Raw genomic sequence first — 25,319 nt, 5'->3', positions numbered from 1 at the left:
AACGTTATGGACCCGCTGCCGCTTCATGAAGAAGTCCTACCCTACGGAGAAGCGGCTGAACGCCCCCTTAGTTCTTACTATTGGGCGCACGATGTCGGCTCGCCCCATTCTAACACTCGCGGAACTAAAGGAAAGGGGTTTTCCTACTTTTTCAAGCATATGGCGCCGTCCATTCTAGCACCTGTGTTGCGCTCAGCGTTGGTTTGTGTATGCGCATCTGCACTGACGGCGAGGTATATTTCATCTGCCACTCGTATAGCCTCGTCACCCTTCCCGTACCCTCTAGAGCTACACCCCAGCAAGGAAGCTAGCCTCCAGCTGCGTGCAAATAGGTGATATAAATGCTTCCGGAGGCTTTGGGAGAAAGGCACGAACCGGCTCCCCCCCAAAACGAGGAAAACTGCCTCAGCGGAGGAAGTCACGAGAAGACTAGGCAGATAAACTGTCGAGTAGAACGAAAGAGTGAAGAAAGAAACCATGTCGAGGCAAAGCTTGGAGAGCAGTGCAAAAGGGTGCCTCAAACATTGAGCTGGTCTGCTGCACATAAGGCAGCTTAGTTGGAGCGCTGCTCAGCTGTAGCTGCAGCAGTCGCAGAGGCGGCAGCAGATGCGCATGGGCTGCGAGCGCTCTCCGCTACGGCTGCATGCACCAACCTTTCTCTTGCAGCCCCAGCGAGGGATCCCCTGGGCAAGTAGAGGCACTTGTCGTCTAGTAAGCGGCAGCACTCAGCCGCTGCAGCATTAAATGACGGTCCCAGGGACATAAAGAGCTGCATCCACAATGAACAAGAGACAAACAAGGTAAACATCAGCTAGCTTTAGTGTTAGCTCAAGTTCCACAAACGCCGCCGCCATGTAGACAGTGAGAAACCTAATGGAGTCTCACAAAACTAAGAAACGCATTATCATTTTTGCTGCCTGAGCTGCTGCTGCTACTGCTAATACTGCTGTTGCTGCTGGTGCTGCCGGCTTTGGTGCTGCTGGTGCTGCTGCTACTGCTATAGGTAGTGACGGCGGTGTTTCTGTCGGTGGTTTAGTGTTTAGAGTTTAGCGTTTAGGGTCTCCGGGCGGTTCCTGGGATGTGCTCACCTCTAAACGAATGCGGATATTTGGCACGGCCTCCTGGAGCAGCCTGAGGAGGTTCTCTTCGGCTGCTGCCTTCAGGGCGTCCCAGGCCCGCTGCGATTTGTTGCGCGCTGCTGCTGCTGCCCCTGTGGGGTGCAGCAAGTAGGCATCGGCGTCAACAGAATAATCAACTGTATAGACAGCAGTATCGTGTTCCGTTATCCCTGGAACAGTGAACGGTCGCTGCGCACCTCTGCTGCTGCTGCTGCTGCCGTTGCTGCAGCACCGCTGCAGCTCTTCGCTGTTGCAGCCGCTGCAGTCAAACTCCCTTAGGTGCAGAGATACTAGGGCCTCCAGTGCAGCTTTGCTGAGGCCTTCTCCCCACATTCCCTGAGGCAGACGCTGTCGCTGCTGCGGCCTTCGGGAGCCCTGTGGAGTCCCTAACCCCGCCCGTAGCCTTCCAGCGCCCGTCTCAGCAGTTTGACGAGACTCCACAGACTTCATGTCTGCTGCTGCTGTCGTTTGCTGCTGTTGCTGCTCCTCTAAGGGTCTGCCCAGAAGCTGAGAAAGGTAAGACATACGCCCTCCAAGGATGACCTGTCGGTACACCGCACGTGGCCAGGCCAGCTGCACCACTCCACCATAGATGTGCTGATATGCCTACATTCAGAAAACAACAGCAACAGCAGCAGCAGCAGGTTGCAAACCCCAAAGCTGGAATGCACAACAGCCAAACTGAGCCAACTAAATTGAACACTCTCTGATCGCAGTGCACGCAAGTGCAGGAACGCCCCCTGCCTCCTCTTTTCCTTTGCTGCTGCAGCAAGCCCTTCCCGTGTTGCTGGCTGCAGGGTGTCTTCTCTGCACCCCCTCGTACCTCAGCAGTGAGCCCAGAGACAAAAGCATCGGGATGCAGCTCCACAAACAACAGCACTTGCGCGATAGACAAGTGCAAGAACTGCAGATACGGGCCGATCAAACCCACAGAAGCTGCAGCTCTCTCTTCAGATTCCTTTACAGCTTCAGCTGCAGCAGCAGCAGCTGTTGCTGCTGGCGTCGCTTCTGCTGCCCCTGCAGTTGCTGCAGGTTTAGCAGCTGGGGCCTCCGTGGAGCCCCCACGGCGTTCCTCTTTGTCTCCACGGCCAAACCACTGCAGTGCTGAACCCTCTAGGGAAAACAGGAGACTGTTAAACCAGGCAGACCGCTGCTGCTGCTCCACATCTGCTGCTGCTGCTGCTGCATCGGCTTCCCCTGTTCGCATCCGCAACGCGCAGACGGAAGCGCTAGCAGCAGCTGCTGGTGCTTCATTTGAGGTGAGACTTGAGAGCAGCACCGGGAGGTCTGTTCCATCCTTTAGAGACACCTCCGCATCTTTAAAGGGGTGAAGGGACGTTTCTAGGGCTTTGCTGCAATGCTGCAGCAGCAGCGACACTAGATGCCTGCCGTTGCGCTGCTGCTGCTGCTGCTGATGCTGCAGACACTCGCGGGAAAGCTGCAGCTCTACTGCCCGCAGCTGCAGCGCCACTAGGGCCGCCTGGCGGCAGCAGGTCAAGTGCAGGGGCGTGCAGTCAGCCTCCATGAAGAAGCGTGATGCCTGCAGCAGCAGCTGCAGCAGCAGCAGCAGCAGCGACACGCAGCACGCCCTCAAGGAGACACGAGGTCTGACCCTTTACCGCGCCGTACATCTGGTGAAGCGCATGCACAAACTCTCAATGGCAAAAGAACAAAAACCTCTTTTTGATGTTTTGTTCTCTGCTCACCTGAAGCCCCAGAAAAAGCCTATCAATTCCACTCTCACTGTAGAGCTCCAGCACCTCTACGCCCATCGCCAAGCACCGAAAGGCCTCCTGCTGCAGCAGAAGTCTGCAGCAAGAAACATGCCGCAGCAGCGCAGCTGATGCAGCTTTAAAAAGGAAGGCTTTACAACGAGCACCAATGTAACACCGCTTGCACCGAAAGCAGCAACAGCAGCAGCAGCAGCAAACGGGCGTGTCTCAGAATGTTCGAACCCACTCAGCACGTACCCGGCCTCCTTTTTGAAACCCAATTCCAAGTTTGCCAAAACCAACTTGTCTAAGGTGATCTTTAAAGTCCTTTCCTGCTGCTGTTGCTGTTGCACTTTCGCGTTCGGCTCCAGAAGCTGCTGCAGCTGCTCGTCGTACTGGGAGTGCAGCAAGTCACAAATAGCAAAGGCAAGAGATTCGCACACTTGGACTTCGGGTATAGCGCAACCCTCTAGCACTTGCTGCTGCGGCAGCTGCTCTTGCTGCTGCTTCATGCCCTTGCGGCAAGCCGCCAGTAGTTGCAGCAAGTAGCCTTCTTCCACAAGCATTCTGCAACCAACATCACAGGCACGCCGTTTGCCGCCTGCCCGCACTGCCAACGCATGCGAACAACAAGGAAAAAAGCAGCAGCAGCAACAGCAATAATCCTCACTGCATTGCCGGCTTGAATTGGGGAGACGGAGAGATGCTGGTCAGAACGCGCAGCAGCAGGTACGGCTTGCCTAGCTGCATGTACACCTCAAGTCGCCTTTGCAGGAGCTGCAGCAGCTGCACCAGCCCTGCAGCGTTGCATGCACGTTCCAAGTCATAGTAAGCCAGCAAGGACAACTCTACCTGCTGCTCGTGCAACAGCAGCACCGGCGCCACAGATGTTGCAACAGCCACCGGGGATTCAAGCTCCCCCTGCGGGTGTTGCAGCTGCCGCCCTGCCTGCATTTCTTGCTGTTCCTGCTGCAACAGCAGCTGCAACGCATGCTCTCCTACAAGACCGGGGGTCTCGCATATCCCTAAAAACTCTTTCAGGAGCAGCAACGGCCATTCAAACCAGATAATCCGCTGCTGTTGTTGCTGCTGTTGCTGCTGCTCTGCCTGCTGCTCTTGCCGCTGGCCCGGATGCTGCATGTGCTCAACGTGGGAGTGCTGCTGCTGGTGAGCAACAAAAGCAGCCAGCAGAACCGCAGCAACCTGCTGCTGCTGCAGTCGCCCGTCGCGGGTAAGCTTTGCAGCAAACCGCATGCACAGAGAAGGTTTAGGTATGTCAGAAGTAGGGAAGGCAGCAGCAAGCAGCAGCCTCAGCAACAGCTCTTGTGGCTGCCGCTGCTGCTGTTGCAGCACTTCATTAAATGGAGACACGAGCACAAGACTGACGGCGAAAAGGATCAGCAACTCCAGGCAAAACGCATGAAGCCCAGGCTTGCATCGCTGCACTAGCTGAGACAATAGCTGCAGCTGCTGCCTGTGCATCTGCAGGGAAAGAGGGTGCTGCTGCTCATTCTCGTTGTCTTGCTGCAGCTCGTCGTGAGACTGCTGCTGCCGCTGCTGCTGTCGCTGCTGCACCGTCTCTTGAGCCGCAGGAGATCCCACGTGTTCCTGCAGCATTTGCAGCAGTTCCTTGTGGAGCTGCGGCAGCGGGTACACTCCTGGTCGGGTGGCTGCGCATGCAGCAGCAGCAGCAGCAGACAAGGTCTGCAGCAACACCAGCTGCTGCTGTTGCGCCCTCAGAGGGATCGGTAGTGCTACCACCCGCAGTAGCAGCTCCGCCAGCTGCACTTCTTGCGAAAGGCCCTGCAGCAGCTGCTGCTGCTTCCGCTGCTGCTCCTCCTGGACGACTCTGATGCTTGAACCAGTGGAAGCAGCAGCAGCAGCAGTAGTAGTAGTAGCGGGAGCAGCAGCAGGCGAGCTTCGCAGCAAAGTCACAAAGCTGCCCACTAGGGCTCTTGCAATGTGCGTACACCCGATGGCTATGGCATTATGAACAGCCTTCTGCAGCTGCTGCAGCAGGACCTTGTTGGCAGACTGAGCCTGCGGCGTCCTACCTTGCAGCGTCTCCACAGACACCCCTTCGCCTCCGTCAACTCCGCCCCTATGATGCTGCTGCTGCTGCTGTTGCTGCTGTTGCTGTTGCCGCTGCTGCTGCAAGTCCCTGTCATCCAGTTCGCCGTCAGGGAGAGGAGGCCACTGTGGAACCCCTAAGTAGTGCAGCGGCAGCGCAGGAGCGTCAGGCTCTACCAACTGCTGCAGCTGCTTCAACAGCTGCTGCATGTTGTTGGTGCTGCAGCAAGGCTTGAGTGGTGTAGCTGCACCATGCAGCAGCAACTGCGGGGTCGCAGCAGGTGCCTGAGATCCCCAGAGGCTCCCCGTGAGCTCCGGTGTCAGTGCAGCGGCAGCAGCAGCTGCTGTGGATTGCGACGTGAGAAGCAACAACAGGCGTCCCTGCAGCTGCGCAAGCAGCTGCGAGGAGACCATGCATCTGCAGCAGCTTTGCCAGCAGCAGTTGCTGCTGTCCTCTAAGGACTCCTGCCTTTTGGAGTCGGTATCTGGTAAGCTGCAGCAGAAAAACCCCTCTTCTTCTGCTGCAGCATCAGCAGCAGCATCTGCTTGTCTAATCCAAAAGACAGAACGCATCTCCTCCGGCTGCAAGGGAAGACAGTCAATCAGGGTGAGGCCCCCACTGCTGCTGCTACTGCCGGCGCTGCCGCTGCTGCTGCTGCTGTTGCTGTTGCTGTCGCTGCTGCAGTTGTTGCCACACTTTGAGCAGCTGCCCTGTGCGCAGTGTACAAGGTGCTGCAGCAGAGCCTCTCGAGTGTAGAGAGCAGCAGGGAGTGGGTGGGGGGCCCCGAATAAGCTGAGAGCTGCAGCCAAGAGAAAGGCTTGTTCAGTGAGAGAGATGTCTCCTTCCATTTGCGCGGAGACAGTCAAAAGAAAGACAGCAGCAAGGACTGGCGGGTACTTGTGAACAGCAAACAGCTCGCAGCAGCGCGCCCATACACCTAAACGCTCCTCTACAGAGCCCCGAAAGCTCTTGCTCGTCCTTCGAAGCCCCTCCAGACACTCTGCGACTTCGTGCACAGTCACCAGCTGCACGCAGCTGGCCCCCAAGCCTGCAGTGGCAGCAGCAACAGCAGCACCAGTAGCAGCAGCAGCATCAATATCAGCAGCAGCAGCGATAGCAACAACAACAGCTACAATAGAGTGACTCGATCTGGGGCACGACAAATCGGCACACAAACGCTTGCAAGGAACCGTCTGTTTCCTGCTGCTGCTGCTGTTGCTGCTGCAGCAACAGCTGCTGCGGTTGCTGCTTCTCCTGTTCGTTCGCTTCCCAGTATGCAGAAGCTCTTGTAGTCAAAGAAAACTTGTGCTGCTGTCATTCGAGCTTTAATGCTCACCCGCCAGTCTTGCCCACTGACGGGCTTCCTTATACTTGCGCTGCTGAAGCAGCGCCAGCAAGAGGTCGCTGCGCGTCTCCTGCAGCGGCACGTCAACGGTTTGCTGCAGCTGCTGCTGCAAGAGCCGCTGCAGCTGCTGTTGCAGCACGGGACTTTCCCCGCTGCAGATAACTGCTGCATGATAAAGGAGACAGAAACCCCGCGAGTAGCCCACTTCGTGCAGCAGCTGCAGCAAGGGATACATATGAGGCCCCTGCGACAGCAGCAGCATCCGCAGCAACTCGCTGCTGACTTGGCGGATATCTGCTGCTTGCAAGGTGCTTCCATCTACTGTTACATCTTCTGCTGCTCCACCTGGGGCCGTCTCTGTTGCTGCAGCACTTGCTGCTGCCTGGTGCTTGCTGCTGCGGAAGGACACGAAACGCCGAAGTGCCGCTTCAGCCGTCTTCAATCTTCTTTGAGAAAACGCCCTAATAGAAAAGACCCGCATGCATGCACGCAACAGACGTGCATGCAACATTGCATGCAGCTATACTTCTTCGCTTTCGAGCCATACACCCGTCAATCGTAAACTCCCAAGTGCCTCCACGGGCTCTGCTGTTGTTGCGCAAGAGCGAAGCTCCGCGACCTCGACAGAAGCAGCAGCAGCCGTAGCAACGGCAGCAGCAGCAGCAGCAGCAATGGCAGCAGCAGAAGCAGGGGACAGTCTTCGTTGCCTCCCTGCGACAGAGATCGCCACTTACCTGAAGAATAGCAGCAAATGCATCAAGGGACTCTTAGGGTCGAAGAGAGCAAAGCCCCGTAGCAGCAAAACAAAGCCCCCCGCCTCTGCTAGAGTTAGTATCAATCCACACAGTGTCTCTGCAGCTCCAGAAAGAAGCAGAGATTCTTCACGCGCTGCAGCACCTGCTGCACCAGCAGCAGCACCAGCAGCACCACCAGACTGCACCAGGTGCAGCAAACGAGGAATTGCCTCCTGATGCTGCTGCTGCTGAGCCTGCGTCAGACATCCATGCTGCTGCATGCGCTGCAGCCCAGCCCGACAGAGCAGCGCATCCAGCTGTTCCTGATGGTGGTGGTCGTGGTCCTGCTGCTGCTGTTGCTGCTGTTGCTGTTGCTGCTGCTGCTGCGGCAGCAGGGCCGCTTGGAGGGCCAGCCAGATGGACAGACACTGCAGCAGGCTGCAGTCTTCGAAGCAGCTCGCGTACACCGCAAGACGTGGACGGCGTAGCCGCAGCGCCTCACGAAGCAGCTGCAGGCCGAGTTGCTGCTGCTGCTGCTGGTGCTGCGCCTGCAGCAGGAACAGAAGGAAGTGTTGAGCAAAAGGGCCCAAGCGATGCAGCCACTGGCGACAGCAGCAGCAGCAACGACAGCAGCAACAGCAGCAGCAACAGCAGTAAAGAGCAACGCTCACCGCAATGAGGAGCCGAAGGGGATCCTCGGAGTCGCGCCAAGGGGAGTCTGCTTCTGCTGCTGCTGCACGGGAGCTGCTGCTGCAGCCAATGGCCCGCTTCAAGTGACCTCGCAAACAGGGGTCTGTGAAGTAGCTGCAGCAAAGCAACACCCAAAGCGCCACAAGTCGCGTAGCAGCAGCAGCAGCAACAGCAGCAACACCAGCAGCAGCCACAGCATTACCCGTCAATAACCCCCTTCAGGGTGTCTTTGGGGCAGCGCTGCAGTTCAGCTTCATGCAAGACAGACAGCCAGTCTCCTTTCCTCGCCAACTCGTGCAGCAGAGTCAAAGAATGAGGCAGCTCGTGGACCCTGCAGCAGCAGCAGCAGCAGCAGCAGCATCAGCAGCAGCGAAGCAGCAGCGTCAGCAGCGCCCAACAGCAGCAGCAGCAGAATACTGTCCCAGGCAGCAACAGCAGCAAGCAGCAAGCAGATTCACCAGAGAAACAGCTGCAGCGCTGAAGGCAGCCTACCTGCAGAAGTGCGCAACCAAGTGCCACGGGTTAGTATCCTGTCTCTTCACTGCAGCGGCGGCAGCAGCAGCTGCTGCATGCCCCCCTGCTGCTGTCTGCGGGGGAGCGCTTAGGGCCCAAGTGGCCTCTTCTAGGAGACGAAGTGCTGACAGCAAGTGCGGGGATGATATGCCGCGGCTACTCCTGTTGCTGCTGTTGTTGGTGCTGCTGCTGCTGCTGCTGCTGTTGCGGTTGCTGTTGTTGCAGCTACTGCTCATGCACTTTGCTGAAGAGGGACGGGGGAAGGCCCGAAAGAGTTGTATAACAGAAGCAGCAGCAGCATCATCGATTGGTTCTCCTGTTGCTTTGTTGCTTGCCCCTTCCACAGCGGAAGCTTGCTGCTGCTGCTGCTGCAGCTGCTGATGCTCGTAGATCCTACGGGCTGACTGGGCATCCACCCTTAGCATAGTTGCATCCAGGTTGCAGAGCTCCAAGAAAAGGAGACAGGAGGAGACAGTCCCCTCGTCAAGAAGATTATAAAAGGCAACTTGCATTGCTGTCTGCTGCAGCAAGTCTTCCTCTTCCGGGCTTAGCTGCAGCAGCTGGCCCTCCGCTGCTCCAGCAGCAGCAGCACATGCACACGCGCCGCCATCGCTGCTGCTGCTGCTGCTGCACTCTTTACCTACCTGAGCACGGCAGCAACGGCAGCTGCTGCGGCTGGCCAGCAGCAAGTGGAATGCAGCAGAAGGACGGCCCTGAGAAAGAAAATAGGCTACACTCAAGCCCTCGCTGTTGCTGCTGCGGTTGCTGCTGCTGCTGCCGCTGAAGCCAAGTGTCCCAGGTGCTGCTGGTGCATGCAGCCGCTGCAGCAAAGACGTGAAGGCCTCTCCGCTTAGAAAAGCTTGCCTAACTGCCAGCGGCAGCGCTTCTCTCGCTCTTGTCGTTGTTGCTGTTGCTGCTGTTGTTGCTGCTGCTGCTGCAGCCTTTGCGTCGGCTACTCCTTGCGTTTCAGCAGGCCTAGCACCAGCAGGGGCAGCGCCAGCAGCAGCAGCAGCAGCAGCAGCAAAAACGTCAACTGGCTGCAGCAAAGCCCCCACATCGAGGGAGGCGAAGCACTCAGATAGCAGGTCTAACAAGGAGACATCTTTGCGCCATGTCTTCATGTCCACAAGGAAGCAAGAGGGATCTTGCTGCTGCTGCTGCTGCTGTTGCTGCTGTTGCTGCTGCTGCTGCTCTACAGGAGACTCGTACTGCATTATGCGCCTTTGCTGCTCCAAAAGAGACTCAGCGAAAAGACACGTGTTAAGAGCCGCAGGCCCTCCTTGCTGCTTCTGCTGCTGCTGTTGCTGCTGCTGTTGCTGCTGCTCTTCCGGCTCTTGCTGCTGCGGTTGCTGCTGCTGCACTTCATGAGCGTCGCTAGGCTGCACAAAGTAAGCCCTCGCCAATTCTTTAAATGGAGCCAAACCAACCCTGAACGGCGGACAAGCAATATATATATATATATATATATATATGTGCATGCATTTATGTAAACGTATGTGCATATATACATGCAAGAAAGAAAAACTATATATATATATATGTATATAGACTGGTATATATTGATAACCTACATGGATCTGCCCATATATAAGTATATACGTATATATATATATATATACATATAGATGTATATATATATATATATACAGAGAGAGAGAGAGAGCGATGCATGTTCATCACATGTTCCTACATGCATATTTCTATGCAAGCATATACATGGAAATAAACAATGATATGAAATAAGCATATTATGAAATGAAATAAACAAAGGAGTACTTCGACAGAGACTTTCAGGCGCAAAGGAAGGCAAACGGCATGCAGTAAGGGGGAGAGACAGAAAGAGGAGAGCAAAAGAGACAGAGACAGTGCAGGAGACAGAAGAGACAGAGACAGCAGGCTAGAGGAGGCAGTTAAACAACAACTCCAAACAAATAACAAACAGATACAAAAGACGAAAGGGTGTGAGAGACAACACACCAGGAGACAGCCGCATTTGCTGCTTACCTCAGGTCTTCACGAGAGACAGAGAACAGATCCAGCTGTCTCCGACTGCCACCAGCAGCAGCAGCAGCAGCAGAAGGCTGAGGGATGAAGGCGAGGAGACAAACAAACATTGGCGGAGACAGATGAGCTACAGCAGACAGCGGCAAGAAGGCTGTCCCCTCCGAGTCGAACCAAACGTCAGGGCCACCTACGAAGTGTACGCACACTCAAAACCCCAAACCCCTAAACCCTAAACCCTAATCCCTAAACCCTAATCCCTAAACCCTAATCCATAAACCCTATGCCTAACTTTCAGGCAACTCTGCTTCAGCAGAAAGGCAGCTGCTGCTCTGCTGCAGCAGCAGTAGACGCGCCAGCAGCAACGGAATAAGGACAGCGGCGAAAACACAACGTCAGCCCATCAGCAGCAGCAGCAGCAACAGCAGAAGCAACAGCACCAGACCTTCAGGGCAGAGATGAGCTGCTGCTTGGTGCATCCCTGCAGCAGCAAGGGCGTGATTCCCCAGTCGGCCTAGCAGAGCCACGGAGACCCATTGAGGCATGCTCTTGCTGCTGTTGCTGTTGCTGCTGCTGTTGCTGCTGCTGCTTCCAGCTCGGATCCTCGCCTTTAAGTGCTGTTGTGTTGTGAAGTCGGCCGCCAGATGGAAATGCTGAGCGGAGACAGACGGAGACAGGCGGAAGCAAGAAGAGATAGCCAACGCGGGCGAAGCAGCAGGAGCAGCAGCAGTAGCAGCAGCAGCAGCAGCGCAGCAAACAGCAAAGCAGCAACGTAATATAAACACTCGGATATAGCCACCCACGACAAGAACACAACCCAGAGCACCAAACAAAAACAAATGCCTCAGCGCCTGTCCCCTTCCCCCTATTCAGAAGGCAAGCAGCAACACACAAGCCACTGAAGAGAGAGCGCAGCAGCAGCAGCAGCAGCAGCAGTAGCAGCAGCAGGAACGGAAGTTGCAGCCACAGCAGCAATGCACGCTACGCTGGAGTTCTTACCTCCAAATAAGAGATGAACAGCGAGGGGAGACAATTCGATAGGCACAGGCGAACAACAAAAAGATGCAACGGAGACAGGCACCCCACAGGGAGCATCTCATCAGTTGCCACGCAAACTTGCTGGTGCTGTTGCTGCTTCTGCTGCTGCTGGTGTCTCTTGAACAGGCAGCCAGCTTTTGCGAGTCTCTGCAGCAGCAGCGCTAGCGCTGTATCATCGGGATCTGTTCGTGCTGCTGCTGCTGCTGCAGCTCCCGTAGTATCCACTGCTGCTGCTGCTGCAGTATCTGCTGCTGCTGTTGCTGCTGCCCCCACTGCCTCCAGAAAAAGGCCTCGGCGAGCCAGCTGCTGCAGCAGCAGCTCATCAAGGAAAACGGAGTCTCCTCTCTCCCTGCGTCTCTGAAGGAAGGATAGGATACGGTTCAGCAGCAGCAACGGCTTCCTCTTATTCCTGCTGCTGCTGCTGCTGCTGCTGCTTCTGGCTGCAGCAGCATCCGCAAGCTTGAGGCGTCCCCAGGGGTCGCAGGCAATGCTGGGGTGTATAGGCATCTCGGAGACACAAAGGGCAGTCCCCCTCCAATCGAAGTGCGCCAAACAAAACGCAAAAATGCATCTCCATACAAGAGAGCTCTTCTTCCCCTCAGAGATGCGGAGACACCCCGCAGCCACCTCCCACAACGTACGCACTCCTTGCTGCTGCTGCTGCTGCTGCTGCTGTTGCAGATGCTGCGGCCTCCTGCTGCTGCTGCGGGTGGGAGAGCTGAGCTTGTGCACAAGGGCTACGTGTCTCTTCTCAGCGAATATTCGCAAGATGGAGGTGGGCTTAAAGAGAGACAGCTCAAAGAGAGACAGGCTGATGTAGCCCCCCAGAGATGCATGCGCTGCAGCAGCAGCAGCAGCTGCTGCTGCAGGGTCATTTGCCGGCGGCTGGGCCGTGAAGAGAGCAAACAAATCTTTCTCCCCAGCAAGGAGCCTACTGCACTCAGAACAGGAGCCCCTGCAGCAGCAGCACCAGCAGCAAGCAGCAACAGCAGCAGTGGAGACAGACAAAAAAGGCAATTCTTTATTTGCAGCTTCGACTCAGAGACAAAGGGGCAAGAGATGAAAAGGAGACAGGGAATCAAAGGGGGACAGAAAGATATCCAGCGGCAGCACGCAACACAAGAAGAGACAAGCAGCCAGTAGGAGACAAAGAAGAGACAGGCGCAGCATAATGCTGCACATACAGCGGCAGGTTTTAGTAATAAACAAATCAAAATCACTTCAAGCAAACCAAGGAGACTCAATAGAAATGCATGCAACTCTGCTGCTGCTGCTGCAACAACAGCGCAGGCAGCTGCTCTTCTGTTTCAGTGTCTCCTCGTTCACAGGCCCTAGCCTAGCCGCATTGTTCTTGTCTCCTTCTGCTGCTCAGCTCCCCTCTCTATTAGGGACCTACCGAAGGTTCGCCTGAAGGGTGACAGCGTATTGCTGCTGCTGCTGCTGCGTCGGTGCTGCTGCAGCAGTTGCTGCTGCCTGCTGCAGCTGCAGCACATCCGCTTCTGCCTCCAGCGAAACGCCACATGCGCGCTGGACGTACGCCGCAGCAGCATTGTCTTCTGCAGTGCCGTGCGACAGCAGCAGATGCTGCTGCTGCTGCTGCTGCTGCTGCAAAACCTCGCTGCTGACGCTGCATTCACGGCTGTCGGCTGGGGGAGCAGCAGCTGCAGCAGCAGCAGCAGCAGCAACTCCAGAAAAGCAGCACTCCGCTAGATCTGGCACCTCTCCACAGCTCAGGTGAGCCCATGCCTGCAGCAGAAACGCACAATACCCCTTCTAGCTGCAGCTTCAGCAGCTGCAGCAGCAGCTGCTGCTGCTATTGCTGTAGCCGTACCCAACTGTCGTTGAGTTGCACCGAGTGCGCCGCAAAACACTCATTAACACCTGATGGTGTACAGACAGCAGCAGCAACAGTAACAGCAACAGCAGCAACAGCAGCAGCAACAGCAGCAACAGCAGCTCCGGTACCCTCAGAGCTTCTTTGGGGTGTCGCTCAGGCGTAAAGGTAAGGCTGGGCTCTGCTGCTGCAGCAACGCGACTGCCGCCTGCCACAACGCCACAGCAGCAGCAAGTGCAGCAGCAGCAAGCGCAGCAGCAGCAAGTGCAGCAGAAGCCAGCGCAGCAGCAGCAAAACACAAGGCAGCGCATGCGAGGGAATGCAAAGAGATGACCTTCAGCCTGAAGAGCAACGAAGAGTTTGAATGTGTCTCTAAAGACCCCGATTGTCTCCGTTGTTTATATATATGTATATATGAATAAATAAAATGCATTTATATAGTCTGCATATATATATAAACTGTGCTCTGAATATCAGCCCTTCTGTCTGTCTCCTCATCTGTCTGTTGCTGTGAGCAGATTCATCTGTCTCCTTCTGTCTCTTTCGCTGCTGTGTCTCCTCTGTGTGCTGCAGCTGTCTGTTTCCTTTTTGTTGTGTCTGTCTCCATTTGTCTGCGTTGCTTCTGCCTTCTGTCTTTAGCTTCGCTGCGCAGGTGTCTCCTTTTCTCTTTCGTTATCTGTGCATCTCTTCTGTTATATCTGTCTCTCTTTATCTGTCTCCTTCTTCCCTCTAGGTCTACGCTCTGGTGCTGTCTCTCTGCAGTGCCTCTGTGCTTCTGTCTCTGTTGTGTCTCTTGTCTCCTTTCTTTGTTCTCATGGGCTGCTTGCCTGCATAGACGCTTCTGTCTCTCCGCTCTTCCCTCTGCTGCCGCTGCTGCTGCTGCTGCTGCAGGATTTGCTTCCTCAGCCTCAAGGAGACATAGCCGTCGCACAGAGCTCCAGCTCGAAGGGCAGCAGTGCCGCCTGCTGGCCAGCATTCGTCTGCTGCAGCTGTTGCTGCAGCGTCAACTCGCCTGCTGCTGCTGCTGCTGCTGCTGCTGCTGTGTGCATTTGAGGCTGCGTCCCCTTCGGCTGCAGCAGCTCCCGCTGCTGCTTCTGCTACAATTGCTAGAGCACTGAAGCGCCTGGCTAGCTCAGCCTCATAAGAAGGGTCAGTGAACAACAGCTCAAGCACCTGCAGCAGCACATGCTCACAGATGCAGCAGCAGATCAACCCTTGTTGCAGCAGCTGCAGCAGCAGGCATAACCGCCAGCTGCTGCAGCAGCAGATACACCCCTTCAGCACCAAATGGCTCTTTTAAGCCGCAACGGTCGTGCAGCAGGGAGACAGCACTGCTGCAGCAGCGTCTGTCTCACGGTACGCCGAAACCATAAAGCAGCAGCAGCAGCAGCAGCACGAGCAGCAGCAGCAGCACGAGCAGCAGCAGCACCTGCATAATGCGGATGAGGCGCATGTGCTTCGGTTGGAGCTGCTGCTGGTGGTAGAGGTGCCGCAGCAAACGGCGACGGACAGGCGTTCGAGTTGTTAGCAGCGCAGCACGAAGACAAAACCCAGGAATATCTACCTGCAGCAGCAGCAGCAGTAGCAACAACACGAGCAGCAGCAGCAGCAGTGAGGAGGAAACAGAAGAACCCAGCAGCAGAGTCAATGGAGGCAGAGCAAGCAATTCTATTTGCTGCTGCTGCTGCTGCAGCAGCAGCTCTGCCGCAGCAACCAATCCGGGCTAAGTAAGACAAACTGTACGCTGCAGAAGCACAGGCCAGCAGCAGCAGCAGCAGGAGCAGCAGGTTGATACGAGTCCTCACCCCAATCTGCCGCAGCATCTGCAGCCCGACAAAGAAGAGCTCAGCTTGCTGGCAGCAGAAGAGTCTGTAGGCCATTCGGTTGGCGACCTGCTGCAGCAAATCCATTGCGGAAACACGCTGCTGCTGCTGCTGATGCTGCTGCTGCTGCAGTTGCTTCTGCAGCCACAGCAAGCCCGTGCTGATACGCCCACTCAGCAGAGTCTCCCTAACAACTGTCTCCAAAGAGACATCAGGGCCCCAGGGCAGTTCGGCGTCTCTCTGCGTTACAGCAAATCTGTCCTGTTGCTGCTGCTGCTGTTGCTGCTGCTGCTGAGCAAGATACGAGCCACGGAGCATCACCGCCTGCTGCTGCTGCTGATGCTCTGCCTGCTGCTGCCCAGCGGCAGCAGCAGACACGCGCTGCTGCAGCCACCGCAGAAGCCTCACGTACAGCGCAAGCTCCGACAGCTCATCTGTAAGCTGTTGTTGCTGCTGCTGCTGCTGGCTTGGTGCAGCATCAGAAGGAGCTGCTGCTGCTGCAAGGTCTATCTTAGCCAGAACGCGAATGTCTGTGAGAGACGCAGCAAATTGCAGCAGCCGCAGCAGCAAACGCGAGCTAAACCCTATGTCCCGTAGCGATGCTGCTTCACACTGAAGATGCACAGCAGCAGAAGGCATGCCTGCTGCTGCTGCTGCTGGGTCTTCTGCTGCTGCTCTTGCGCCTGGTGCTGCTGCTGTTGGTGCCGCTTGCGAAGGCGCCACCAGAGACACCAAAGAAGGCGGAAACAGAATGCTTGTTTCAGTGCTGCTGCAGCTGCTGCTGCTGTCGCTTCTGCTGCTGCTGCTGTTGCTGCCGTCATATCTTCGGCTTAAGAGGCAGGGGTCCCTCAGCCGGTGCAGTTCGCTGCAGCACTGCTGCTGCTGCTGTTGCTGCTGATGCAGTCCTTGCAGCAGCAGCAACGCGTGCTGAGCGATTGCCGTCGACTCGTACACAGATGGCGTATCGGCAGCAGCAGCAGCAGCAGCAGCTGGCTGGGCAGCCCGTTCGGGTGCAGCAAAAGCAAAGGGGAGCGTCTCTGCGCTATACCCATTAAAAACAAAGGCCATCAGGAGCCTCATGGCAATCATTTGCTGCTGCTGCTGCAGCAGTAGCAAGGCTTCTGCTATCCGCTTGAGGTCTCTGCATCGCAGCGCCAGCTGCAGCAGCAGCAGCCCCACCTTGCTGCTGTCTAAATCGTTTTGCATGCAGAACGTGACTGCCGCGCGTGGGCCTTGCATCAGCAGCACGCGCTGCAGCAGCTGGAAGGTGCTGCTGCCAGCCACAGCAGCAAACAAAACACCTTTGCTTGGCTGTATCAGCAGCGCAGCACGGCAGCAGCAAGACACAACTCCCAGCGACAGCTGCTGAGCGACACACGGCTGCACCAGCAGCTCACCAGGCTGCTGTTGCTGCTGCTGCTGTCGCCTGCTGCTGCTGCTACTGCTGCTGCTGTTGCTTCCGATCAGCTTGCTGCTTTCGTTCTGAAGCCATGGAGACAGAAAGCCGCTGCTGCCCCCGCCAAGAGCAGCAGCAGCAACAGGTGCAGCAGCAGCATGCGGTTTAGTGTCATTGCCCCACGAAGCAGACGGCCACGACACCAGCCAACACCTGTAAGAAACGTTGCAGCAGCAACCAAAGCAGCAGCAGCAGCAGCAGGTGCTGCTGCTGCTGCTGCTGCTCCTGCGCTTGTTTCCGTGACTGCACCGTTTGCTGCTGCAGCATAAAATGCCTTCAACAAGGATAAACGCGTCGCTAGGGAAGACCCGAAGCGAGCTGCAGCACTGGAAGCGGTTGCTGCTGCTGCTGCTGCTTGATGCTGCCGCTGACGTGAGGCTGCTGCCGCCTCCCAAGTCGCAGCTACTGCTACTGCTGCTGCTACTTTCGCCATCGCTGCTGCTGCTGCTGCTGCTGCTGGCTGCCAGGGTTTCATCAGAGTTCGATTCTGGGGTCTGAGGAGACAGCGCCGCATCCAGCAGCAAAGGCTTCCTCGCGCTGCTGCTGTTGCTGCAAGCATTGCTGCTGCTGTTGCAGCAGTTGCTGCTGCATAGGAAAGGCAACGCTGCGACGTACAGCCATGAGGGACGGGCTTGCCTCAGGGCGCGCTCGCGCTGCAGTTGCTGCAGCTTTGCTGCTGTGTCGTGAAGCCTGCAGATGGGGCTCTTCCACTGCTGCAGCTGCTGCGGCTGCGGCTGCTGCTGCTGCTGCTGCTGCTGCTGCTGCTGCTGCTGCTGTTCGTTGGCAAAAGACGCCAACAACTCAACAAGCTCCTCCGTGCTCGACGAGGAGAGGCCGGTTGGGAGTTCTTCCACTGCTGCTTCCGTACCCTGCATGCAGCAGCAGCAGCAGCAGCAGCAGCAGCAGCAGCAGGAACCAGAAACCCCACAAGAAGCAGCAGTCCTTCTACATCAGACAAGCTGAACGGCCTTCGCATGTAACAATAAATGCAGCAGAGGCAACAGAAACTGTAGCAGCAGCAGCAGCAACAGTTGCGGCAGCCACGTCCTAATAGCAGCAGCAACAGCAGCAGAAGCAGCAGCAGCAGCAACGCCTCACCACAGCACATGCATCCATAAGTGTCTCCAACTCTGCTAAAAGGGGACTCGCTTCTGCTGCTGGGCCTTGTGGGCCACCGCAGGGGGGCTGCAGCTGCAGCAGCTGCAGCGGCAAGTCTTGCTGCAGCTGCTGCAGCTCTTGCCACGCCTGGCTCCCCGCCGGTTGCTGCTGCAGTTCATAGGGGGGCAGCAGCCAAGCAACTTGCTGCTGTTGCTGCTGCTGCTCTTTCAATTGCTGCAGAGGCCCCCATGCTCCCGTCCAGAGACAGCGCTCTGCGCTTCTGTCTGCTGCTCCTCTGTGCATGCAGAAGCGCTCGTATTGCTGCAGCAGCTGCTGCCGCTGCAGCAGCAACTGGGATCGCGTATCCTGGTGCAGCAGCGCCAACTGCAGCTCCTCGCGCAGCTGCTGCTGCGCCTGTCGCCGCTGCTGCTGCTGCCACTGCCGCTGCTGCCGCTGCTGCTGCTTCTTCACGACCACCTGCTGCAGAAAGAGAAGCGCATCATGCGACACAAAAACAACGGCACTCTCTGTGCTGCTGCTGCTGTCTCCTCCCCCGCTGCTGCTGATGCAGCAGCAGCTGCTGCTGCTGCTGCTGCAGGGAGACGATCCCGCGGGGACAATAGGGTCTCCACGGCGGATGGTAGAAGAGACAAAGTCACAGGCCTCAAGAACTTGTCTGTAAGCCTCTGCAGCTGTAGCAGCAGCAGCAGGTGCAGCGGCAGCAGGTGCAGCAGCAGCAGGTGTTGCTGCAGCAAGGCGCAAGCGCAGCGCGAGGAGACCGAAGGCGGAGGGAAACGCTGAAAGAGCAGCAGCAGCAGGCAGCAACTGTCTCTTTAGCTGGAGGCCTTGCGCTGCTCTTTGTCTCTCTCCCAAGTGAGTTGATTCAAAGCTGTTTTCTGCTGCATCACCCCAGCTTGCTGCTGCTGCTGCTGCACCTGCTGCAGCAGCAAAGTAGGCCTTCAAAGAGACAACGCGGAGACAGTTCCTGCTGTCTCCAATCACAAGGTGCAGCGAGTCGCGGCTCACACGCACTGACAGCAGCAGCACCGGCAGCTCTCCTGCACGTGCTCTTGCTGCTGCAGCTGCGCTGCAGCAGCAGCAGCTGCTACTGCTGCTGCTACTGCTCTTGTTACTGCTGCTGCCGCTCTCCCAGTCGCTGCGGCTTTGGCATCGACTGTCGGCCAACCGTTCGCTGCTGCTCTTGTGCTGCTGCTGCTGTTGCTGCTGCTGCTGCTGCGGCTGGGGGTCGTACAGAGGCAGCTCCAGCGCATGCACTGCCACACCTGTCGATACACCCCAAATAAGAATCTGCTGCAGCGGCGGCGCTGTAATTGCATAAAGGTAAGAGGAGCAGCAGCAGACATCAACAAATTGCTGGAGGGGTAGTTGGGCGCCTCTGCGGGAACCCTTGCTGCTGCTGCTGCTGCTGCTGCTGCTGTTTGGAGCAGGCAGGGAGACAGGCAGCTGCAGCAAGAAGCGTCTCCTGAGGGAGACACCAGCAGCACCCAGATGAAGGCGGAGACAAACCGCATCGTTCAGCAGGAGCAGCAAATCGCTGCGCCCGCTCACCAAAAGCCTCCAACGATCATTGGTGCTGTTGCTGCTGCTGCTGCTGTCGATGTTGCTGCTTGCGTGTGCTGCAGGACTTCGCGTCGCCTCCCGCTGCTGCTGCTGCTGCTGCTGCTGTTTGGATGGATCAGCAAGGTCCTTGAGAGCAGAGAGCGAGAGAGAATACAACAAGATGCAGTTGCTGCTGCTGCAGTTGCTACTGTTGTTGCTGCTGCTGTTGCTGTTGTTGCTGCTGCTGCTGCTGCTAGAGCGCTCGCTGCCTACCTGCCACTGCAGCAGCAGCAAACTGTCTCCCTCAGCATCGGACGCCTCAACAAAAGCTGCCCCTTGCCAGTACCTGCTGCTGCTGCTGTTGCTGCTGTTGCTGCTGCTGTTGTTGCTGCTGCTGTTGCTGCTGCTGCTGCTGTTGCTGCTGTTGCTGCTGCCGCTGCTGTTGTTGCTGCTGCTGCTGTTGCTGCTCTTGTTGCTGCTATTGCAACTGCAGCAGGAGTCTTCCTTGCTTCTCAGCTGAAGTTCTTGCCAAGGAAGCAGAGGAGCTTCGGGTGTACATACAGCCTGAAATACAAACAGCTGCAGCGCGTCGGTGCCGAGACAACACAAGACTTGCGTCCGCTGCTGCTGCTGCTGCTGCTGCTGCTGTGAGAGGACGGGGGGCAGCTCAGCCCAAACAGCAGCAGCACAACGATGCATCAAAACCCCCTTGTTAAATCGCTGCCTCTTTCTGCTGCTGCTGCTGCTGCTGCGTTCGTGTGTCGCCTTTGCTGCTGTCACTTCCCCAGGCAGCAGCAGCTTCCCCCGCCACCGGAACCCTTTTGCTGCTGCTGCTGTAGCAGCAGCAGAAGAGCCCGCAGCAGCAGCAGCACCCGATGGAGCAGCAGCAGCAAAACAGCGCAGCTTCCCATACCGAATGGGGGCCGAATCAATGTGCAGCTTCTGCTGCTCCTGTTGCTGCTGCTGTTGCTGCTGCTGCTGCTGTTGCTGTTGCTGAGCAGGTTCTTGGGGTGCGCCAGGCCCTGTGCAGCAACTCGTGGCGTTTCTGCTGCACTGGCTGCATTCCTTTTCTTCCTTGCTGCTGTCACAGCAGCAGCAGCACTTCCTGCTGCTGCTGCTGCTGCTGCTGCTAAGAATGGCTAAGAGAGACTGGTCGTTGGATATAAGTGTCTCCTCTCCTTTAGGGACATCTTCAGCAAAACTTCTAACCTTTATAAACCCCGCAGACTCAGCTCCTTCAGAATCACACCACCACCAGCTGCTGCTGCTGTTGCTGCTGCTGCTGTTGCTGCTGCTGCTGTTCAAACGAGTGAGGGGGGAGCCTCCCGCAACGTCAGCTAAAGTCGTAGGGTGGCGGTTAAATGCTGCAGCGGGAGATTGGGTTGCTGAAGCGCCTGCAGTAGCAGTTGCTGCTGCAGCAGCATCTGCAGCATCATCTTCAGCAGCTGCTGCTGCTGCAGCATCAGCACCAGCATCATCAGCAGCAGCTGCTGCTGCACTGATTACTGATTTTGTTGGTGGCTGAAGAGAATAGTCGTCTACCGCAGCAGCATCTGCCGTTCTTGCTGTTTCTGCTGTTGCTGTTTCTGCTGCTGCTGTTTCTGCTGCTGCTGTTTCTCCTGCTGCTGCTGTTGCTGCTGCTGCTGTGTCTAAGTTAGCTATGAGGGCGACATTGTTGCAATGCTGCTGGTTGCTGCTGCTGTCGCAGTCTGCTGTTACCCCTGCTGCTGGTGCCGCAGGAACAGCAGACGTTGCTGCTGCTTCTGCTGCAGCAGCAGGGGCGGTGTCTGCTGCATTTGCTGCCACTTCCGAAGCAGGAGAGGAAGCAGCATCGGCAGCAGCAGCAGAAGCAGCACTCTCTTCACCAGGGGGCAAAGGCTGCATACCGTGTCGCTTACTGCTGCTGCCGCTGCTGCTGCTGTTGCTGATCTCGCTGCTGCTGCTGCTGCTGATCTTGCTTCTGCTGCTGCTGCTGTTGCTGATCTCGCTTCTGCTGCTGCTACTGTCACTGATCTCGCTGCTGCTGCTCCCCCTCTTACTGCGGATGCAGAGGTTGCTGCTGCACGTGCGTCGCGTCTGCTGCTGCTGCTGCAGCTGTTGCTACTGCTGCTGCCGCTGTTGCTGCTGTCGGCGCCTGTGTTGCTTCACCAGCAGCACGGATCTGCTTTCAGCGTCGTTGTTTCAGCAGCAACAGCAGCAACAACTACAGCAACGGCAGCAGCAAGAGCAGCAGCAGCAGCAGCTGCTGCTGCTGCTGCTGCTGCTGCTGCTGACGGGAGGCTTCCAGCAGGTGTTATGAGAGGCCCAGAGAGGAGACAGCAGATTAATTTAAAGGAAAGCAACAGAAAGGAGACAAAGAGACACAGACACGACTTTGCTGCTGCCGCGTCCCTGCTGCAGTCGGCTGCGGCCGCCTGGTGGCATAAACCCTAAACCCTAAACCCTAAACCCTAAACCCTAAATCGTTAGCCCTAAACCCTTAACCATAAGTGATAAACCAGAAGAAATAAACCCTAAACCCTAAACCCTAAACCCTAAACCGAGGAGTAATCGACACACAACAGGGACAGGAGATCGAACTGCAGCGGCGTTGCTGCTGGTGTTGCTGCTGCTGCTGCTGTTGCTGCTGCTGCTGCTGACCAGACAGCATGCGGCTCGGGGCCCAGCCCCAGATAAACTAAATAATTGTTTTCTTCTTATTTTCTTTTTATTATTTATTAAAGAAATATCAGAACGCTAAAGCCTGAGTTCACACAGCGGCTCCTTCTTGCTGCCGCATGCAGCAGCAGCAGCAACAGCAGCAGCAACAGCAGCAACAGCAGCAGCAACTCACTCTTTAGCAGCAAATCTGAAGTCTTCTTTCCCTGGCTTGCATTGGCCTTGAGCTATTTTTCTTGTGCCCTACAAACCCCAAACCCTAAACCCTAAACCCTAAACCCTAGGCCCTTAAGCAATGGCTTTGCTCTTAGTGCTCTGCCTCGCCTTGTCGAGGGTTTAGGGTTTAGGGTTTAGGCTGTGTCCCTATCTCTCGTTAGCGCCGGGTCTTCTGCCTCTGTTGCAGCTGGCTTGCGTCTGCTTGTAGCTGTCTCCATTCGCTTGCTGTCTCTTTCATTTGCTGTTGCTGCTGTTGTGTCTCCTTCTCTTCGTTTGTCTCCTTTTACTCCTTCTGCCTGTACACTGCAGAGAGCCTCAGTCTCCTTTGTCTCTTTTCTCGCTGTCTTCTTCCTGAGCTGCTGCTGCGGCTGCTGCTGCGGCTGCTGCTGTTGCTGCTGCTGCTCGAGATGTCTGTCTTCCGCTGTCCCCTCGGCCTCTCCAGACCCCTTAATGGCGACTGTCTCCATTCAGCAGCAGCAGCAGTTGCTGCTGCTGCTAAAGTAGCAGCAACAGCAGAAACAGCAGCAGGAAGGACACGAGCAACTGCTCCAGCAGGAGTGCGAAGGTCCCCACGCATGACAGCAGCAGCAGCAACAGCAGCAGCTGCTGCTGCTTCTGCTGCGCCTTCTTTATTTGCTCCAGCGGCTCCTGCGGCATTTTCTGGATTCCGATCACCAGCAGCAGCAATAGCAGCAGCAACAGCAGCAGCGCCAGCAGCAGCAGCAGCAGCAACAGCAGCAGCAGCAGCTCGCGTCCCTTGTTTGTCTCTTCAGTTTCGTTCATTTGGTGCTGTTGATATATTTCATCGCGTTGCAGGCAGCAGCAGCAACAATCCGCGTCTTAAGCCGTCGGGGGATCAGCAGCATTGTGCTGCTACTGCTGTTGCTGCTGCTGCTGCACCCAATAAAATATTTGAGTCCTTCATGGCCATCGAACGAAAAGTTTGTCTCCAAATGCATCCATGCATGCATGCTGCTGCTGCTGCTGCTGCCGCTGCTGCTGCCGCTGCTGCTGCTGCTGCTGTTTCTTATTGCAGCTCCTGCTGCTGATGACGGGATGCTGCTGTTGTTGTTTCTGTTGCTGCAGTTGTTATTGCTGCTGCTGCTGCTGCTACTGTTGTTTTTGATGCTGCTGTTGGATGAACTCTATTTGCTGCTGTTAATTTTTTCTTGTTTTGTCTCCTCAGGGTAGAGAGGTTGTCTCCTTTTTGACAGATAGAGAAGGACGCATGCAGCAGAAGCAGCAGTTGCTGCTGCAGCAGTTTTATGTTTTCTATATAAAGCAGCTGATGGCTAAGCAGGGTCTATTCACTCTTGAAGACTTCCTCACGCTCAAACGGGTTTGCTGCTGCTGTTCCTGCTGCTGCTGCTGCTGATGTTGTTGTTGTTCTTGTTGCTGTTACTGCTGCTGTTGTTATTGCTGCTGCTGCTGCAGTTGTTGCTGCTGTTGTTATTGTTGCTGCTGCTACAGCAAGTCTTTCTGCTGCTGCTGCTCCCCTTATTCCGTGCGCTACTAAAACCATGACCACTGCTGTTGCTGCTGCTGCTGCTGCTGCAGAATTTGCTTTTATTTTTAATTGCATGCGAGGAAGAGTTGGGGGGCCTGCGGCGCCGCATTGGGCGGCGGCTGTCAGCAGCAGGGCTGCAGCAGTTTGCTGCAGCAGATTCGAAGGAAGTGCAGCAGTTCAAAGAAGAAGGTGCCTATACACCCCAAATAGACGAATATAAACGCAGAAAGGAGACAGCACAAAGGAGACAGAATAAAAGAGATGGGAAGAAGAGACAAAGAGACAGAGACAGAGACAGAGACAGAGACAGAGACAGCAGCAGAGACAGAGACAGAGACAGAGACAGCAGCAGAGACGGAGACAGAGACAGCAGCAGAGGCAGAGACAGAGAGAGCAGCAGAGACAGAGACAGCAGCAGAGACAGAGAGGCACACAGACAAGAAAGGAGACAGACGGATGGCAGGAGGAGACACAGACAGAAGGAGACAAGAAAAGAGACAGAAGCATAAAAGGAGACACAAGAAAAGGAGACAGCGCGGAGACAGCATCGTTTTGCTGCTGTCTCCTCCGGCAGCAAAAGAGATGCCTTTGGTTCACTGTCTCCTTTCAACCTCTTTGTTTGCGTGTGCATGCGTCGTTTGTTTGTTTGTTTGTTCTGCTGCTGCTGTTGCTGCTGCTGCTGTTGCTGTTGCTGCTGTTGCTGCTGCTGCTGTTGCTGCTGCTGCTGTTGCTGCAGTCTCAATATTGGAGTGTCTGTCTCCTTCTGAGTTGCGGCTTACCTGTCCCTCGGGGCTGTCTCCTTTCATTCGCAAGGCTGTTGCTGCTGCAGCAGGCGTCCCCCTTAAGAAAGTTGATGATCTGCTGCTGCAATTCTCCACCATGCAGGTAGCCGCTCAATGCTGCTGCTGCTGTTGCTGCTTCTGCTGCCGCTACCGTTGCTGCTGCTGTGGCTGCCTCTACTGTTGCTGTTTTCGTTGCTGCTGCTGTTGCTGCTGCCTACAGCGCAGAGGCGGCGCTGTCATTGCTGCTGCTAGCTGTGCTGCTGGAGGTCCTGAAGCTCTTGCAGATGGGGATCTTGCTGCTGCTGCTGTTACTGTTGCTGTTGCTGCTGCTGCTGCTGCTGCAGGGAGATCGGCATTGGTTTATGCGTCTGCTGGAGTTGGGGCGGCCTCTCCCCGGGTCATTTGAAGACCGCCACCTCCTCGCGGAGACAGATAGACCTTACGGTCAGTCTGCTGCTGCTGCTGTTGCAGTTGCTGCCGTTGCTGCCGCTGCTGTTGCTGCTGTTGCTGTTGTAGTTGCTGCTGCTGCAGCTGGTGCTTGAGCGTGAGTTTGTGAGCTGCTGCGGTTAGCGGTAAGCTGCAGCTTTCTACCTGTGTGCCAATGCCTGAGCGTGTGCTGCTGCTGCTGCTGCTGCTGCTGCTTCTGCTGCTGCTGCTGCAGAGCTGCGGCTGCCTTACGGCGAAAAATTTTACAACTATGAGTTGGATAAGACGCGGCGACTGCTGGGGATGAGAGGAGACGGCAGAGGAGACAGAAGGAGACAGAGAAATGAACGGAAGTACAAACAACACCGCCACTGCTGCTGCTGCTGCTGCTGCTGTTGCTGCTGCTAGCTCTGCTGTTGCTGCTGCTGTTGCTGCTAGTTCTGCTTCACAGGCATTTCTGCTGCTGCCGCTGCTGCTGCTGCTGCTGCTGCTTTTTTTTCGTGCTCTCCTCTCTTCGGTCTCTTTCTGCGCTTCATCCGCCTCTTCCTTCACCCCAACCATCATCATCATCACCACCACCACCACTGCTGCTGCTGCTGTTGTTGTTGCTGCTGCTGCTGCTGCAGGCTAGCGATGCGTTTTCGTATGTACTATCCGAAGCCTCGCCTTTGGAAAGACCGCTGGCAGTTTTTTGGAGACTTCTTTGCAGACCCTTACAGCAACTTTGCTGCTCGTCG

The 25,319-nt window shown here is 56.2% G+C and overlaps 2 protein-coding genes across 2 annotated transcripts; both read right to left on the bottom strand.

Moving 5' to 3' along the window:
* Positions 1 to 553: 553 nt before the first annotated feature.
* EAH_00017320 (hypothetical protein, conserved) lies at positions 554 to 20,877 on the bottom strand (the record flags this gene model as incomplete). Its single annotated transcript, XM_013397652.1, has 22 exons — positions 554 to 769; positions 1,089 to 1,724; positions 1,942 to 2,598; positions 2,825 to 2,927; positions 3,089 to 3,397; positions 3,501 to 6,050; positions 6,255 to 6,689; positions 6,981 to 7,528; positions 7,652 to 7,784; positions 7,873 to 8,001; positions 8,163 to 9,611; positions 10,188 to 10,392; positions 10,630 to 10,837; positions 11,184 to 12,177; positions 12,619 to 12,968; positions 13,188 to 13,264; positions 13,354 to 13,397; positions 13,796 to 14,229; positions 14,486 to 14,620; positions 14,862 to 16,488; positions 16,663 to 17,204; positions 17,434 to 20,877. 22 exons carry the CDS (start codon positions 20,875 to 20,877, stop codon positions 554 to 556), a joined length of 15,225 nt encoding a protein of 5,074 aa, XP_013253106.1.
* A 3,639-nt stretch (positions 20,878 to 24,516) lies between these two features.
* On the bottom strand, positions 24,517 to 25,143 carry EAH_00017310 (hypothetical protein; the record flags this gene model as incomplete). The annotated part of the gene is made up of 1 exon (XM_013397651.1): positions 24,517 to 25,143. The coding sequence occupies one exon, from the start codon at positions 25,141 to 25,143 to the stop codon at positions 24,517 to 24,519; it is 627 nt and encodes a 208-aa protein (XP_013253105.1).
* Between the last annotated feature and the right edge of the window lie 176 nt (positions 25,144 to 25,319).

This window comes from Eimeria acervulina, genomic scaffold (assembly GCF_000499425.1).
Source record: "Eimeria acervulina Houghton genomic scaffold, Eah_scaff110, whole genome shotgun sequence".
Classification (NCBI taxonomy): domain Eukaryota; phylum Apicomplexa; class Conoidasida; order Eucoccidiorida; family Eimeriidae; genus Eimeria; species Eimeria acervulina.
The sequence above is the reverse complement of the archived record's forward strand: the minus strand, read 5'-3'. Positions and strand labels throughout refer to the sequence as shown.